The following is a 15,606-nucleotide window of genomic DNA, read 5'->3' as shown; positions in this document are numbered from 1 at the left end:
GGCTTCATGCTGGATTGGGGGGAAATGAACGCTTATTTTTTCAGTCTACCGCTATCTACCAGACAGAATAGCAACGCGGATTTTGGTGCAACTTAAATGCTCTCTGATGCTCCGAAAACAGACGTTAGAGACAACAGAAGCATTGCTGCATGTGACGCTATATAGTATAGTATAGGGCGTGGGGAGGGGGGTGTTCGGCCTGCTGAGAAACGCACAGCCCAGCAGCCCACTAGTGTCTCAGTCCGCAGAATGTCATAGCGATAACACAGCACGTTGCCGTGGTGACACCCCTGAACAGTCCAGAACCGATACGACAATCAGCAGGCACTGGGGAAGACGGGGGAGGAACAAGAGCATCTCGCTTGCAGAGCCCCAACAGGGTGACTGTTTGTTCCAAGAAACAGCCTTGGCAAGTCCGTTCAAGATAAGGGGGCCGAAAGATTAAATTTGTTTGGTCTACACGAATGGCTGCTCTAATTTAACAGTCATTCTATTGTTCATCCGTTCAACTGGTCAATTTTTCTTTCCAATCCAGTGACCTTCTGCATGATGGTATCCAAGCCGCGGATCATTACCATGTTGTATTCCATCCCGCGATTAATAGTCCCAGTTTGCGCACTGATAATCCCCGTTTGCAAACTGATCGCTTTTTCAACAGCTTCAGTCAGGCCAGGGAGCTCCCTTGGGCTTTGGACAGCTACCAGAGTCTTTTTAATTTCTCGATAAACCAGTGCGAAGCATCCTCCAATCAGCAGCAGTCCAGTTATCATGGTTCCGAATAGGTAGATATCCTCAACGTCCTCCACGGAGAGAGCAGAGAGACACACGACACGCCATTTCTCCCAGCCACAACACGAGACAAGATAGCAAGCAGGGTAGGCCTGGGAGGGAGAGGGAGAGAAAGCGACCGCCTTCGCTGAGAGCAGAAGTCACTGCTGTTGTTAGAAAAACAACAGACACATACACACAGACACACAAACACACATACAGACACACACACTAAGGATGGGCGATAGAGACGATATGCAATATAAACTAGGGCTGCAGCTATCGATTATTTTAGTAATCGAGTATTCTACCGATTACTCCATCGATTAATCTAGTAATCGGATAAGAAATACTTTTGTTTTATTGAAGAGCAATAATTAACAATAGTTTGGTTAAATTTTTGGAAAAAGCAACATTTTTATTGCCTACATTGCTTACAATATCATATCTCAAAAAACTAAACATATTAAGTGCATTCATTTTTTTTAAAGAAAACATTTTTTTCAAATGATAAACTTCAAACTAAGGCATACATTAAACATACATAAACATTACATTAAGTTGTGCAACTAACTTTCAGTTTCAACCTGAGACTGATCTGTATATAGGCCTATATGTAAATATTAGCTATACTAAACCTATTTTCATTTATATATTTGATTACAATGCTAAACAGCTCTGTTACACTTATGCTAGTAGATTGTTGATCAGCTGTTTCTCCGTGAAGAGAGAGAGAGAGAGAAAATTGTGTGCAACAATCAGCTGTTTTTCCGAAGGGACAGTGAAGGCGTAAGCTCTTTAGATCAGATTGTAGTCACCACTACATATTTTCTTGTCTTTGTTTTGGGTAGTTGTTGTGTTTGGTGTAGTTTCATCGTCCATACGACTCTGTGATTTACTTTTTTCGGTCCACTTCGTGGAATGGAGGACTAAGTTAGACTCAATGTTTTCTGTTGAGATGCTAAAGCACTGACGTCGTGCTATTATCGTGGTAAGCTAGTTTGATTTTGCAGTAGACATACTGTACAGAGTTTTCGTTTTAATTATGTTTGAACTGATTCCAAACTTCGGACACTTTCTGTCGTTTTCTCCAGCCTGTCTCTTCTCTTAGCCCCTCGCTATTTACACTCTAGCATGTGTCGCCAGCAGCAGACTGAGCCGCGTCTGGTGTGCGACAGTAATAATGCTCCGTGCGGAAACACCGTCCGTCAGCGATACAACGTTGGTAACATTGATTTAACGAAGCTTCGAGGCAAGTCATTTTGCATCGAGAATTATTTGTAATTCGAATTATTCGAGGAATTGTTTCTGCCCTAATATAAACGATATAAAATTGATAGAGATTGTAATTATATTGCACTATCGCGATAATTCATGTTGATGACGCAACCTACCTGCAAAGTTTAGAGCCACGAGCTGCAACCGGCTGGCTGCAATGCGTCATCGTCATCTTGAGTAAACATGGCTGAAAGCGAAACAAGGAGCTGGTGAAAAAGACCGGTGCAACTAGGGCTGAAACGATTCCTCGAATAACTCAAATAATTCGATTACAAAAAATCCTCGATGCAAAATGACTTGCCTCGAAGCTTCGTTAAATCAATGTTACCAACGTTGTATCGCTGACGGACGGTGTTTCCGCACGGAGCATTATTACTGTCGCACACCAGACGCGGCTCAGTCTGCTGCTGGCGACACATGCTAGAGTGTAAATAGCGAGGGGCTAAGAGAAGAGACAGGCTGGAGAAAACGACAGAAAGTGTCCAAAGTTTGGAATCAGTTCAAACGTAATTAAAACTAAAACTCTGTACAGTGTGTCTACTGCAAAATGGAACTAGCTTAGCACGATAATAGCACGACGTCAGTGCTTTAGCATCTCAAAACATGGAGTCTAACTTAATCCTCCATTCCACGAAGCGGACCCGACAAAAGTAAATCACAGAGTCGTATGGACGATGAAACTACACCAAACAAAGACAAGAAAATACGTAGTGGTGACCACGATCTGATCTAAAGAGATGACCCATTGACTGTCCCTTCGGAAAAACAGATGATTGTTGCATCTCTCTCTCTCTCTCTCTCTCTCTCTCTCACCACGGAGAAACAGCTGATCAACGATCTAATAGCATAAGTGTAACAGAGCTGTGTGACATTATAATCAAATATATAAATGAAAATAGGTTGAGTATAACTAATATTTACATATAGGCCTACTGTATATACAGATCAGTGTCAGGTTGAAACTTGTAGTTCTTAAAGTTAAGTTGCACAACTTAATGTAATGTTTGTGTATTTTAATGTATGCCTTAGTTTGAGGTTGATATCATTTGAAAAAAAAAATCTTTAAAAACAATGTAATATGGCACTTAAATGCACTTAATATGTTTAGTTTTTTGAGAGATGATATTGAAAGCAATGTAGGCAATACAAATGTTGCTATTTCCGAAAATGTAGCTTTTTTCCCTAGTTTTGGTTGTTTAAAAACGCAAAAATAAATTATCCGATTAATCGATCGATAAAGTGCTAGATTAATCGATTACAAAAAGAATCGATAGCTGCAGCCCTAGGTGCAACATTCATTATTTGGACTTGGTTGGATTTAAGCCGCTACAACGGAGCTGTGGTCGAGCCGTACCATGGAGCCTTTCACCAGCCTGACCATTCACTATATAACGGACCACTGGAAGCCGGTGTTTGCAAATGTCGTACTTCCCCGCTGAACATACGACCGTGTGTGTGTGTGTGTGTGTGTGTGTGTGTGCGCGCGCAGCGGTGGAGTGGGACCAAAAAATGTACCGGGAAGTTTACAGCCCCTGCTGTACGGGTTGAGCAGAGGCTGCACAGTTTGACCAGAAGGCAGTGGCGCCAGGCCGCCGGATGGTGTTGCTACCAACTTGCAATGTATAACTATTATCAGACCGGCCCACTGGGAAAAGTCCTCTGTGTGTGTGTGTGTGTGTGTGTGTGTGTGTGTGTGTGTGTGTGTGTGTGTGTGTGTGTTGTGTGTGTGTGTGTGTGTACGCTCAAATGCATTACATTAGGCTGCAGGTAAGAAACTTTGTTTGAAATATGTTTTTATTTAAAGTATCTGTGCATCTTTGCCTAATACTGTAAGTATTTCCAGTACAGTGTGTGTTCCTTAACTAAAAAGACACCAGGTTTTCCTGTTCTCTGTATCTGGGGTGGCATTTAAGAATCAAGGACTTAAACTTACTAAGTGTAGGGCCTTTTAGAATGGTTTGCACTAAAGAGAAGACACCCAATACTTTAAGCTTTTTCTTTGTCAAAGTCTCTGCAACTAGTGTACTTGAATTTTATTTATCTGCAACATTATGTTGTATAATTACAGTTTTGAACAATAAATGTTTTCAAAACTACATACTAGGTTTCTTTCTCTTTAAAAACAAAAATACATTTAGCAGTTTGGCTTTCCTTAGGGTCTATGTAACCTGGTCTGAAATGGTTCTATTATAATTTATATATCGCGATATATATCGTTATCGCAAGAGGCTGCAATGTATCTTGCAATATGGATTTTAGGCCGTATCGCTCATCCCTACCACACACACACACACACACACACACACACACACACACACACCTCCAATTTCCTGTTCCCAAAAGTTACAAATTAATGTTTTGGACTACTGATGGACTGATTTATATTTATTTATAAATGATATGTATGGATATATTTTATATTATTATTACATGTGACACCCTCTCCTACGGTGGCCGAGAAGGGTCACAACACATACAAACGCCACAACAACTACATATTCAGAAAACACCTCCAAATTCAGAAAACACATACAAACGCCACAACAACTACATATTCAGAAAACACCTCCAAATTCAGAAAAAACATACAAACGCCACAACAACTACATATTCAGAAAACAACTCCAAATTCAGAAAACACATACAAACGCCACAACAACTACATATTCAGAAAACACCTCCAAATTCAGAAAATACATACAAACGCCACAACAACTACATATTCAGAAAACAACTCCAAATTCAGAAAACACATACAAACGCCACAACAACTACATATTCAGAAAACAACTCCAAATTGCAAAGACGACAACGGAAATGTTTCCAGGGGACCAATAATCAGTGACGGACCCGCATCCATCCGGTTGTTTTCGCGCTAGCTATCTGAATCCGATCTGAATGTGCGTTTTTGTTGTCTATGGCTACAGCAAAAAGACGAAGTAAGTGTTTCTCTTTTATTATGACAGACTTGTCGATGTGCTCTGATACTGAAGTGGTTTTGTGTGTTTTCAACGTTTAAGTTAGTGTCCCCATAACGTATTAGTCCACACAGATAATTGTTAAATGTTCTGCCAACGTTGTTAGCTGGAAACTAGCTGGCTTCCCCTGCTTCTGGTCACTAAATAGATGCATTACCGGGCGTTTGTATATTGTTGTCCTGATATCTGAACTATTTATTTACTTTTCAGATTGAAATGTTCTGTCCGTTTGTGGGTGTGCAACTGGGGGGGCGCTCCCAAGTTTTGCCCGTCGTGTGGTCAGAACGTGGGGTTCCTTACGGAGCGTCCATCCACGTCATCATGCGAAGGCCGTGGGCCTACAGGTAACATCCCCTTACTGTGCTCCCATTCCACTGTGCTGCATTGAATTGTCCCGTGGTTTTAGCTGTCAGAAAGGCGACAATTTATCAACCAATCAAAAATCATAGCTATAATGAATCAGAGTGTGTGTGTGTGTGTGTATGTGTGTGTGTTAGTGTTAGTGAATGAGACAAGTATCCAAGGAAGAGCAGCTCAATTCATGAGGTTCAGGGAAGTTAAAGAGGCTGAGAGGAGGACCTTTTCAAAGCCTAAAAAGAAACCAAACATTACGGTCAAGGTAAGCTAATATGGAGGTTTAAGGTCGCAATGTGACTATTACACACAGTCTTTAACATGTTTGTTTTTCTTTTTTCTCTTCTTTTCTTATTTCTGTAGATTTCGATTGGCATAATGACCAGAACAAAAAATGGGTTAAAACCTATAAGAGGGAAAACATTGCCATTAAATGTTGAACCCCTGTGGTCATCAAAACACATTTTGCCAGCTGCTATAAAAAAACAGCAAAATTTTAATCAAGACACGATGTACAATGGAGAATATGTCCTGGTCTATCCTGATGGCTCTCAGGTTCAAAATATACCAGGCACAGACAGACCTTTTGTCCTTGAACATTATAAAGAGGCCATTGGAAAAGCTTACCAGAGGATCGTACTGTACATCTGCCCCCTTCAGGATTTGAGTAAGTATTGAAGTACATGTATGTAAAATAATAATAATAATAATTGCTAATGGTTGGTAATTGAGCGAGTCCTTAATTTGATTCGAGCTGGTTGTAAAATTGCCATATATTTTGCATATACCTAGCCTAATAATGATGCATCATTTTCTCTTTTCCAAGGTCATGGAGATGACTCATCTTCAGAATCCGATGATGAAGCATTTGCTAGGCTTCCAATGAAAATGTAAGTTTATCCCGCCATTTTGAGACCTGTGCTAGCGATTTTTAAATACCCACGTATTTCACAGCATTATTTTTTTTTAAATTGCTATAAGGAATAGATCAAGCATGTTGTGTTCTTTAAATCATATTAACAATTACTTATATTATGATTTAAATTAAATGATTCAAATTATTTGTTTGTTTTAGGTCACCAAAACAATGTCCACCAACAATGTCCAGGGCATCTGATGGGCAAGTATGTATTATTCTGTAATGTTATTAAGTTTATGTTAATGATGTGGTGATGTAATTATTGTTAATTTTTTTGGTGTTATCTCTACTTTCATCAACAGGCCAACGGAGCAGGAGCAGGACCCAAAAACACCACATCATGTGACTTCTACAAGTAAGTCACAATGGATTAAAATTGTTCTCTTCATTGCAGTAATACTTTTGGCTCTGGGTTTAGCATGAAATATTGACTGCTGAATGTAATGGATTACAGTACCAAGTATAACACCTTTTTTACTGTAATTTCACAACCATCTTGTTTTAGTATTTCATTGTTCCTTTAATCCACAGCACATATACCAAGATCTATGCACCAGTTGTCATTGACAGCAGTTGCTCTGATGTTGAGGAAGTAGAGAATTTTCAGGAGGAAGACAGGTACTTTGATAGAAATAATGCTGTCGACCTTTGTTTTTTCTTTTTGTTTTTTCCTCAGATGAAATATTAAATAGTTCAAGCTACATTGGGCATTTTACCTGGTTTCTTGGCCATACAATTATTAAAGTAAATATTTAAATTTTATATATTTTTTTACAGAAAAAAAATCTGGCAGAAATGATTGAAAGCTTGCAATGTGTGCTTCATGCTTATGCCCATCACATTTGATCACACTCATATGGTGTACTCACTGTAATTGGCCCATAAAAGATTAATATATTAATTATCCGCATAAAAGGCAGTGTTAATGTTTCTCTTTCTTGTGTTGCAGAGACGCAGATATTGGACTGACGGCTGCAGACATTCTGTCAAATCTGTCACACAACATAAACACAAAAAGCTGTAGCAGGTTAAATATAAACCGTGCTAATGTCTGGGATGGTGCTCTGAGGGGATTCAAACGTTCCTCATTTGACCCCACCTGTAGCCTTTTGGTCAAATTCACTGATGACATCGGGCAAACAGAGGAGGCTGTGGACACAGGAGGGCCCACTGGGAATTTCTGACACTCTTGATGGACGCCATTAAAACCAGTCGATTTTTGAAAGGCAAAGATGATGGCAAATACCTGTCATTTAATAGCAAAGGTAATTTGCTTTTTGTCACATTTTGACAATATTATAAATCTATTCGAACTAACCGTGGAACATTGCCATTGTTAGCTGCAGAGGGTGATGGTATTTCCATGTTGGAAGAATGGTTGCGGTCTCTATTGTACATGGTGGTCCAGGGCCTCGATGCTTTCCCCCGAGCTTCTACCAGTACCTGGTTGGTAAAGTGAAGACCATTGAGGCCCCAATTGAGGACATACCTGATACTGAAGTCAGGAATGTTCTCCTTGAGGTAATTGTAATTATTTTTTTAAGCATATTCAAGAAAAAATATTTTATTAATATTTTGATGAACAATCAACCATATGGACACCCCATTAGCTTGAAAAACCAGTGTGATACTGGAATAAAGCCAGTGACTTCCATGCTTTGTCACTAATATGTACAGATTGTACTAAATTCCAACCAATACAAACTCCTGTCAAAGAGAAATTTAAAATATTCTATAGTCTCATCCTTTGTGACATGTATAATGGGTTTTTGTCTGTTCATTGCTTTTATTTTACTCTAGATTAAGAATGCTAGAACATTGGAAGAACTCATGGAACTCAGATAAGCACTCCAGCATGCTTCAAACAGCAGGATGCTATCGATGCCTAAGGACACTGGAGGATAAGGAAAAAGTTGTGGTGGTTACATCCAGTGGTACTTCACACACTACGTAACCATGTTTCCTTCCAGAGGTAGGTCACTCTGACTACTTTGTAAGAATTCACAAAACTCAAATGAGTGTCTAACAAATGGTTGTGTCAAAAGTGAGAGTCCTACTGCCAATAGCATTAAGGACTTACCATGATCTGCCTCTTCCCCTCACCCTCAACCCAACCCGGTTATAGGTTCAAGGATGGCCTGGCTACCCTCAACTTTTGTCTTTTTTTTTTTGGGGAACTTTTTTTTTAATATGTTACAGTGCGGAAGACCTGACAGCCGAGAGTGTAGAGTCACTGTTCCGTCCACAAATGAGCCCAACTGGTAGCTCAAATCGCCATGAGGAGGAGAGAGTGCTTGGCTACCTAACACAATAAAACTCCCGATCTTACCCTCATATGAAATCTTTGAGGAAGCCATGAATTATGGAATCAAGAACGCCCCTGGATTTGGGCTCCTTTGAGGTGTCAATCAGAAATTAACATTTGGTGGCAAATTTGCATTGCTGTTGTTACTGTATGCATTGCACTTTACTGTTTCTACTGTTACATTGTTAACAGAAATCCAATCATTTTTTTATAGGAAAAAGTGCTAGTTTCTCTATTTGAAAACTTTTGTGGCAGATTTGCATTGCGGTTACTGTTTGCACTTTACTGTTTGTACTGTTACATTGTTTACAGAAATTCAATGATTTTTTATAGGAAGAGGTGAAAGTTTCTCTATTTGGAAACTTTTTGTGACAGATTGCATTGCTGTTACTGAAATCCAATGATTTTTTATAGGAAAAAGTTGCAGGTTTCTATATTTGGAAACTTTGTGGCAGATTTGCATTGCTGTTACTGTTTGCACTTTACTGTTTGTACTGTTACATTGTTTACAGAAATCCAATGATTTTTTTATAGGAAGAGGTGCAAGATTCTCTATTTGGAAACTTTGTGGCAGATTTGCATTGCTGTTACTGTTTGCACTTTACTGTTTGTACTGTTACATTGTTTACAGAAATCCAATGATTTTTTTATAGGAAGAGGTGCAAGTTTCTCTATTTGGAAACTTTTTGTGACAGCTTTGCATTGCTGTTACTGAAATCCAATGATTTTTTTATAGGAAAAAGAAATACATTTTTTATAAGAAAAAGTTTGTCTATTCTGAAATATTTTGCAAGGGCTGTCAGAATGAAGTTTTTTTGTTGTCGCATAAATTGGTCATGAAATGTTACCAATCTAGCAGGAAAGTCACCATTAGCTTCAGCATACCGTATTTATCAATACTAGGTTAACCCCAAAAACATACATTGTGATGGTGGAAAAAGTAAGGGAAAGTCATTGCAATCTATTCATATCTTTGCTTTTAATTTAACCATGTGTCAAACATTAAAGGTGTCCATATCAGTACACCATGCTGTCAATCAATTCAATTTGCTTTATTGGCATGAACAAAGAAAACATGTTGCCAAAGCAGTTTACAGAAAATACATATAGTACATATCACAAATACATACAGTAGGTGTCACATAATCTATACAGTGTCATAAACATACAACATTACAAAACACAATGTAATACTTAACAATTTTGTACAATCTTATAGTAGTGAGTCCCTCAGGTTGTGGCAGGCAGATACATATTTAGCTGCTGTCCCTTCTCCGAGGAGGACGTCTGTGTCTCTGTCTGTCTGTCTGTCTCTGTCTGTCTGTGTGTGTGTGTCTCTGTCTGTGTGTGTCTCTGTCTGTCTGTGTGTGTCTGTCTGTCTGTGTGTGTCTGTCTGTCTGTGTGTGTGTCTGTGTGTGTCTGTCTGTGTGTGTCTGTCTGTGTGTGTCTGTCTGTGTGTGTCTGTCTCTCTCTCTCTCTCTCTCTCTCTCTCTCTCTCAAAGACCAGCCATTTCCTTAAGTCTAATGTAGTTGTCAACAGCAGCTGGCCAGTTTATGGGTGGAGCGAGCTGGCTCTGTCTCTCCAAGTTGGTAAAATATGCTTGGAGGTTAGCATCTCCACACAAACTGTTCGTGGGTGGCAGAAGGTCTTTGAACTCCTGTAACACTTGGGGATCCACTGGGAATCCACAATCCCTTCCACCAAACCTAAGGCCGCACAGAAAACAGTGAACTCATTATGAATAGTATTTAAATCTCAAAGGCTAGGGTATAGTCACGTCATCAATCATGTTGGCTTTGGTAATCAATATTAGACCTACACAAGTGAAAACAACCAAACATTTATTGAAAATGACAATACAGGTGCTACATACAAACCTGTGAGGCAGGTGGTACATGGTCTCCGGTTTCCCAGATGGACAGAGAGACTGACGGACAGGCCTGATGGTATGGTTATTCCAAAGCTCGGCGTGCTCATCAAGCTCTTTCTGAAAGATGCCCAGGAACACATACGCCGTACAAGGCACTTGTGTTCATGGGTGCCGTTGAGTAGTGTCTCTCTCTCAGGTCACTGAATAAATCCATCCAGAACTGTGTCCTAATAATGGAGTTAAAGTATACACAGTGATTTCAGTTTTGTACAAATGTTTAACACAAATACTTTATAAATTATGTGACAGTCTTGGAAAACAACATTCTGCACTGCATTCCCCAGCAGAATGTTGGACTGTCAACACTTGGTTTCCGTTATTACAATTTGAAACAACCACGCACACTAATCCTTTTACTTGTAATAACTATTGCACTATCGACAGTACACAGCCCTAATTCATGTATGTAAGCCTACATTTTCAAAGTCAGCATTGTATGGTGCCAAGATTACAGAAATAAACAGTATTGGAAAATATGTGTACAAGTCTTCTATTTCACACCCTCTATAACATCTAAAAACGTACCTCTGTTTCCTGAAAAAGGACCACCAGCTTTCAATCCTTTGATTGGCAGTTGAAGTGCCATACATGTGGCTGAGAGAACCCGCAAATTCATCGGTGTGGTCCTCTCTTAAAGAACAGTGGATGGCAGCCATGTCTCCGTTTTCTGTCCCACAAGTCTGTCCGAAGACGAGCCGGAAGGCCACAGCTTCGAAACACACTGCAGGTAATGGTGAGCTATTACTGCAGGGTCATTGTTGGTGCTGCCACTACTGAGCCACATAATCCGCCTTGAATACCCGTGGTGCAGCCACTGATGGCAATCCCAAAGGGCTTGAGCTTGTCATAGCCATCCACGTGCCACACCTGATTGGGTCCTGCGGTGCCAATAGGATCGCCCTAACAAATCTCGCCTATGACGGAGAGATACTCCTGTTGGATTTAATAATCTGAGGGCTTGCATGACATTGTCTCCGTCTTACTGTCAGTGAATGCTTCTGTCGGAGGGTCTGACACATAGCCCTGTAGCCCAACAGCTGTCCTGAGCCATTCAATTCAGTAGTGATGGCAGCATTCACAGTCTCCAGTGGAGTGTAATTTGCTCTCCGACTTAGGTTTAGCCGTTTCAGCCTTCTTTTAGAGTTTTCAGGCTCATTACAATCCCATGCTTTGTCTCCAAAAATCTCTAATAACCTCGTTGGAGTGGTCCTTTCTGAAGTAGGCACGTATTAGGTCATCCTCTGAGGGTTCATCTAAAGTTATGGACACACACACACAAAGATTAATTATAATAACTAATATGCTTTAATGGGGGTTGATAAATTGATAAATAGGAGCATCGTAGGGGATGTTACCTGTAGGCTGACGCGCCGCGTAAGGAACCCACGTTCTGACCACACGACGCGGGCAAAACTTGGGAGCGTCCCCAGTTGCACACCACAAAACGGACAGAACATTTCAATCTGAAAAATAAATAAATAGTTCAGATATCAGGACAACAATATACAAACGCCGGTAATGCATCTATTTAGTGACCAGAAGCGGAGGAGCCAGCGCGTTTCCAGCTAACAACGTTGGCAGAACGTTTAACAATTATCTGTGTGGACTAATACGTTATGGGGACACTAACTTAATACGTTGAAAACACACAAAACCACTTCAGTATCAGAGCACATCGACAAGTCTGTCATAATAAAAGAGAAACACTTACCTCGTCCTCTTGTAGCCATAGACAACAAAAACGCACAAATTCAGATCGGATTTAGATAGCTAGCCGAAAACAACCGGATGGATGCGGCTGTCACTGATTATTGGTCCCCTGGAAACATTTCCGTTGTCGTCTTGCAATTTGGAGTTGTTTTCTGAATATGTAGTTGTGTGCGTTTGTTATGTGTTTGTATTGAGTTGTTTTCTGAATATGTAGTTGTTGTGGCGTTTGTATGTGTTTTCTTGTTTTGGAGGTGTTTTCTGAATCGATGTTGTTGTTGTGGTTTGTATGTGTTTTCTTGTTTGGAGTTGTTTACTTTGTAGTTGTTGTGGTTTTGTAGGTGTTTTTGGGTTGGTGTTTTCTGAATATGTAGTTGTTGTGGCGGTGTTTGCATGTGTTTTCTGAATTTGGAGGTGTTTTCTGAATATGTTGTTGTGGCGTTTGTATGTGTTGTGACCCTTCTCGGCCACCGTACTCTCCCCTTTGAAGTTGATTCATTTCTTCTTCCAGCTTTGACAGCATCACAGATTAAGCCTTCAACTTTTCAAAAAAATATATATTTCAGCTTCTTATGTGATGAAATGTATCTTTTTACCTCCCAAGTGTTCTCTAGCCTGACAGAGTCAGACTCAGTGTGGAACCTCCCAGTCAACAACTTCTTTAGTAAACGGTGTGTTACTGGATGTACTGGCCCTTTAAAAAGGTATTTCAACAGGTAGAAAGTTCAGTGTGGGCTATAATCTGTCAGATAAAAGCCTCATGAATAAAATCTAGTCATTTTGAGGAAGAAACAACCTTTTTAAACACAAGGCAGAAGCTGCAATCACTTTTTGGCCAGTGGAAAAAAGACTGGATGGTTATAATGTAGGCAGCGCTGGAATGTAACTAAGTACATGTAATCCAGTACTTGTACTTCAGTCCAAATGTTGAGATACTTGTACTTTACTTGAGTATGTGTGCAGTGCCGTGAAGCAATTCGATACATCGTGAGACTTGATATCTAGCGATACTTCTTGACGCTCACAGGCGCTAGGGTGAGCTATAACGATTCCAATGACTACGAAGCTGTTCAGTTAAGGTAAATTAAGCTTAAAAAAGCTGCATAGTTCCCCCTAAAATCATTTATATTCCTGCGTGTTTTTTAGAGGAAATCTGAAACAATTCCGGACTTTTATTTTGAAGCTTAGCAACTAATCCGCACCGGAAGCTTTAGTCTTTACTGCGGCTAACTTCACACTTTGAACAAGATGGCGTCTAGTTGAAACGCCTGTTAGCAGAGTATCTTTGTTGTGTTGAGAAAGAGGTAAAATGTGTAAAGTCCAGATGCTGAGAGCGTTGGTGGAGCAGCGACTAACTGCGGCTGCTGAAGAGATATTTGGGCTGTTTGAAAGAACGATAGCAGAGTACGAGGAGGAACTTTGTCGTTCAAAAGAGGAGAACGAGCGACAACGGGAGCTACTGGACGCTGTTTTCAACCCTCAGCTTCGGTTACACAGAGCAGGTTTGGTCATTAAACCTTCAGTTGATCTTTCTCTCCTTCCTGTGATCTCTTCTCTCAGCAACGATATGACAGGAAGTATTTAAATAAGCATTTGTTCGTAAGCTCTATTGTAATCTTCGCTCTTTAACAGGCCTTCGCCAAACCCACCAGACTCCATGTAAATAATCGGTACTTTTATCATCGTAAAACACACTGTATTCAAAGTGGACAGAAACACAATAAAACTATACAGTCCATTAGGACTGTATATGTGATTGTTCGCCTTGGAACACAACAGCACAGTATTGTAACCACTGAGGTTAAGTGTGTGTGTGTGTGTGTGTGTGTGTGTGTGTGTGTGTGTGTGTGTGTGTGTGTGTGTGTGTGTGTGTGTGTGTGTACGGTGGCCGACAGGGGCAAACGCCCTGCAACTTCAGAAAACACATGCAAATAGACAAAACACAAGCAAATTAAGAAAACAACTTAATTAATTTGACAACACATGTGCAGCATTCAGCAAACGCCCTGCAGCTTCAGAAAACACATGCATATACACACAACACAACCAAATATACAAATGCGCTGTAATTAAAAAACGATGCAAAAAGAAAAGCAAACCCCGAAAAAAGAAGCAATGCAAAAAGAAAAACAACTTCATTAATTTGAAAACACACGGGCAGCATTCAGCAAATGCGATGCAAATACACACAACACAACCAAATACATAAACGCGATGCGAATAAAAAACGATGCAAAAAGAAAAGCACACAAACCCCGAAAACAAATGCAACAAAAAAAAAGCTGCATCCAGATTCCACAACGGAAGTTCTCCAGACCTCTAGAGGGAGCAGCTAAGTGGAACAGCTGGATTTTCTACCCCTTTTCTGCCTTTTTATTAGAGTCGGGTATGGCAGCATAGTAAAAAGAGAACTCCTGTCTCATGCCCTTATTAATAACATAATATAATATTAGTAATATACAGTCTCTGCTCCCGTCTCAGCCGGGAGGCTGGTGCCGTGCTCGAGCTTCGACTTTTCAAAATAAAAGCTCGCGTTTGGTCGGCTCGTCTTCCTTTGGTGTTTTGGATGATTTTGAACTAAACAGTACGGCAATCATGCTAATGAATACAATAACTTTTTCAGCAGATGTCTAACTTACAACACAATGGAGGAAGCAAAGCAGTTTTGTGTTTATTTGCAGGCGGGATTTATTCAGTTTGATAAATCCCATGGTAAATTGGCTGGTTTACTAAACAGGGAGGGATTATAAATAGTCAGTTTTTTGTATTTCAAGAGCGAATTGCTCCACAATATGAATACAGATTGGTCACTTATTTTGTTGTATAATCACAATATTACACTTGTAGCAGCAGAACAGCTGATTTTTTTTTTTTTGGGCTGGGGGGAGAGCATAGAGCATAGCTGGTGCTGCCTGTGTTGCTGCCTCGCCGCCTGGCCTGCCTTCCTTCACAGACCCCGGCCTGCTGTGAGGTAGATTGAGCTCCGTCACGGCTGGCAGCCCGCGGCACTCCATACCCGTGCAAAGTCACAGTTTTTTGGGTGAATGGACTACCAAACACCACTGCCTGGACAGAGCTCCAGGGCCTGCAGTTCCCCTCTTCCTGCTAAATGGCCGGTGTGTGTGAGTGAGTGAGAGCGCGGTCAGCGAGCTTGTTACGCCAGCAATCTCTTACCACAGGTTCCAGTTAATCTTTTTATTTTATTTAATTTTTTTTTCAGATCTCTATATTGAAATTTTCCAGGACAGGCACAATATACATTACAGCAGCACCCCACGAACTACGAGGTGGCAGTAGAAGAAATAAATAAACAAGCAAACCACTGCAGAACCAGTAATGAAACATGGAACAACCAAAATCAAAAAG

General features: G+C 40.4%; 1 protein-coding gene across 1 annotated transcript; it reads left to right on the top strand.

The window, feature by feature from the left end:
• The first annotated feature begins 5,316 nt into the window (after positions 1 to 5,316).
• LOC120558520 lies at positions 5,317 to 7,481 on the top strand. Its single transcript, XM_039799554.1, has 7 exons — positions 5,317 to 5,368; positions 5,742 to 6,045; positions 6,205 to 6,268; positions 6,454 to 6,502; positions 6,600 to 6,652; positions 6,829 to 6,915; positions 7,247 to 7,481. The coding sequence occupies exons 2-7, from the start codon at positions 5,757 to 5,759 to the stop codon at positions 7,479 to 7,481; spliced, it is 777 nt and encodes a 258-aa protein (XP_039655488.1). The 5' UTR covers positions 5,317 to 5,368; positions 5,742 to 5,756.
• Positions 7,482 to 15,606: the final 8,125 nt, after the last annotated feature.

The sequence above is a fragment of the Perca fluviatilis genome, chromosome 5 (genome assembly GCF_010015445.1).
Source record: "Perca fluviatilis chromosome 5, GENO_Pfluv_1.0, whole genome shotgun sequence".
NCBI classification, from domain to species: Eukaryota; Metazoa; Chordata; class Actinopteri; order Perciformes; family Percidae; genus Perca; species Perca fluviatilis.
Note: the sequence above shows the minus strand (reverse complement) of the source record. Positions and strands in the feature narration are given on the sequence as shown.

Excerpts from the sequence above, each read along its gene's own strand:
- LOC120558520 (XM_039799554.1), top strand. The coding sequence starts at position 5,757 with ATGACCAGAACAAAAAATGGGTTAAAACCTATAAGAGGGAAAACATTG. Across the intron at positions 6,503-6,599 it reads CCAGGGCATCTGATGGGCAA|GCCAACGGAGCAGGAGCAGG; the intron begins GTATGTATTATT and ends TTTCATCAACAG. Across the intron at positions 6,916-7,246 it reads AATTTTCAGGAGGAAGACAG|AGACGCAGATATTGGACTGA; the intron begins GTACTTTGATAG and ends CTTGTGTTGCAG.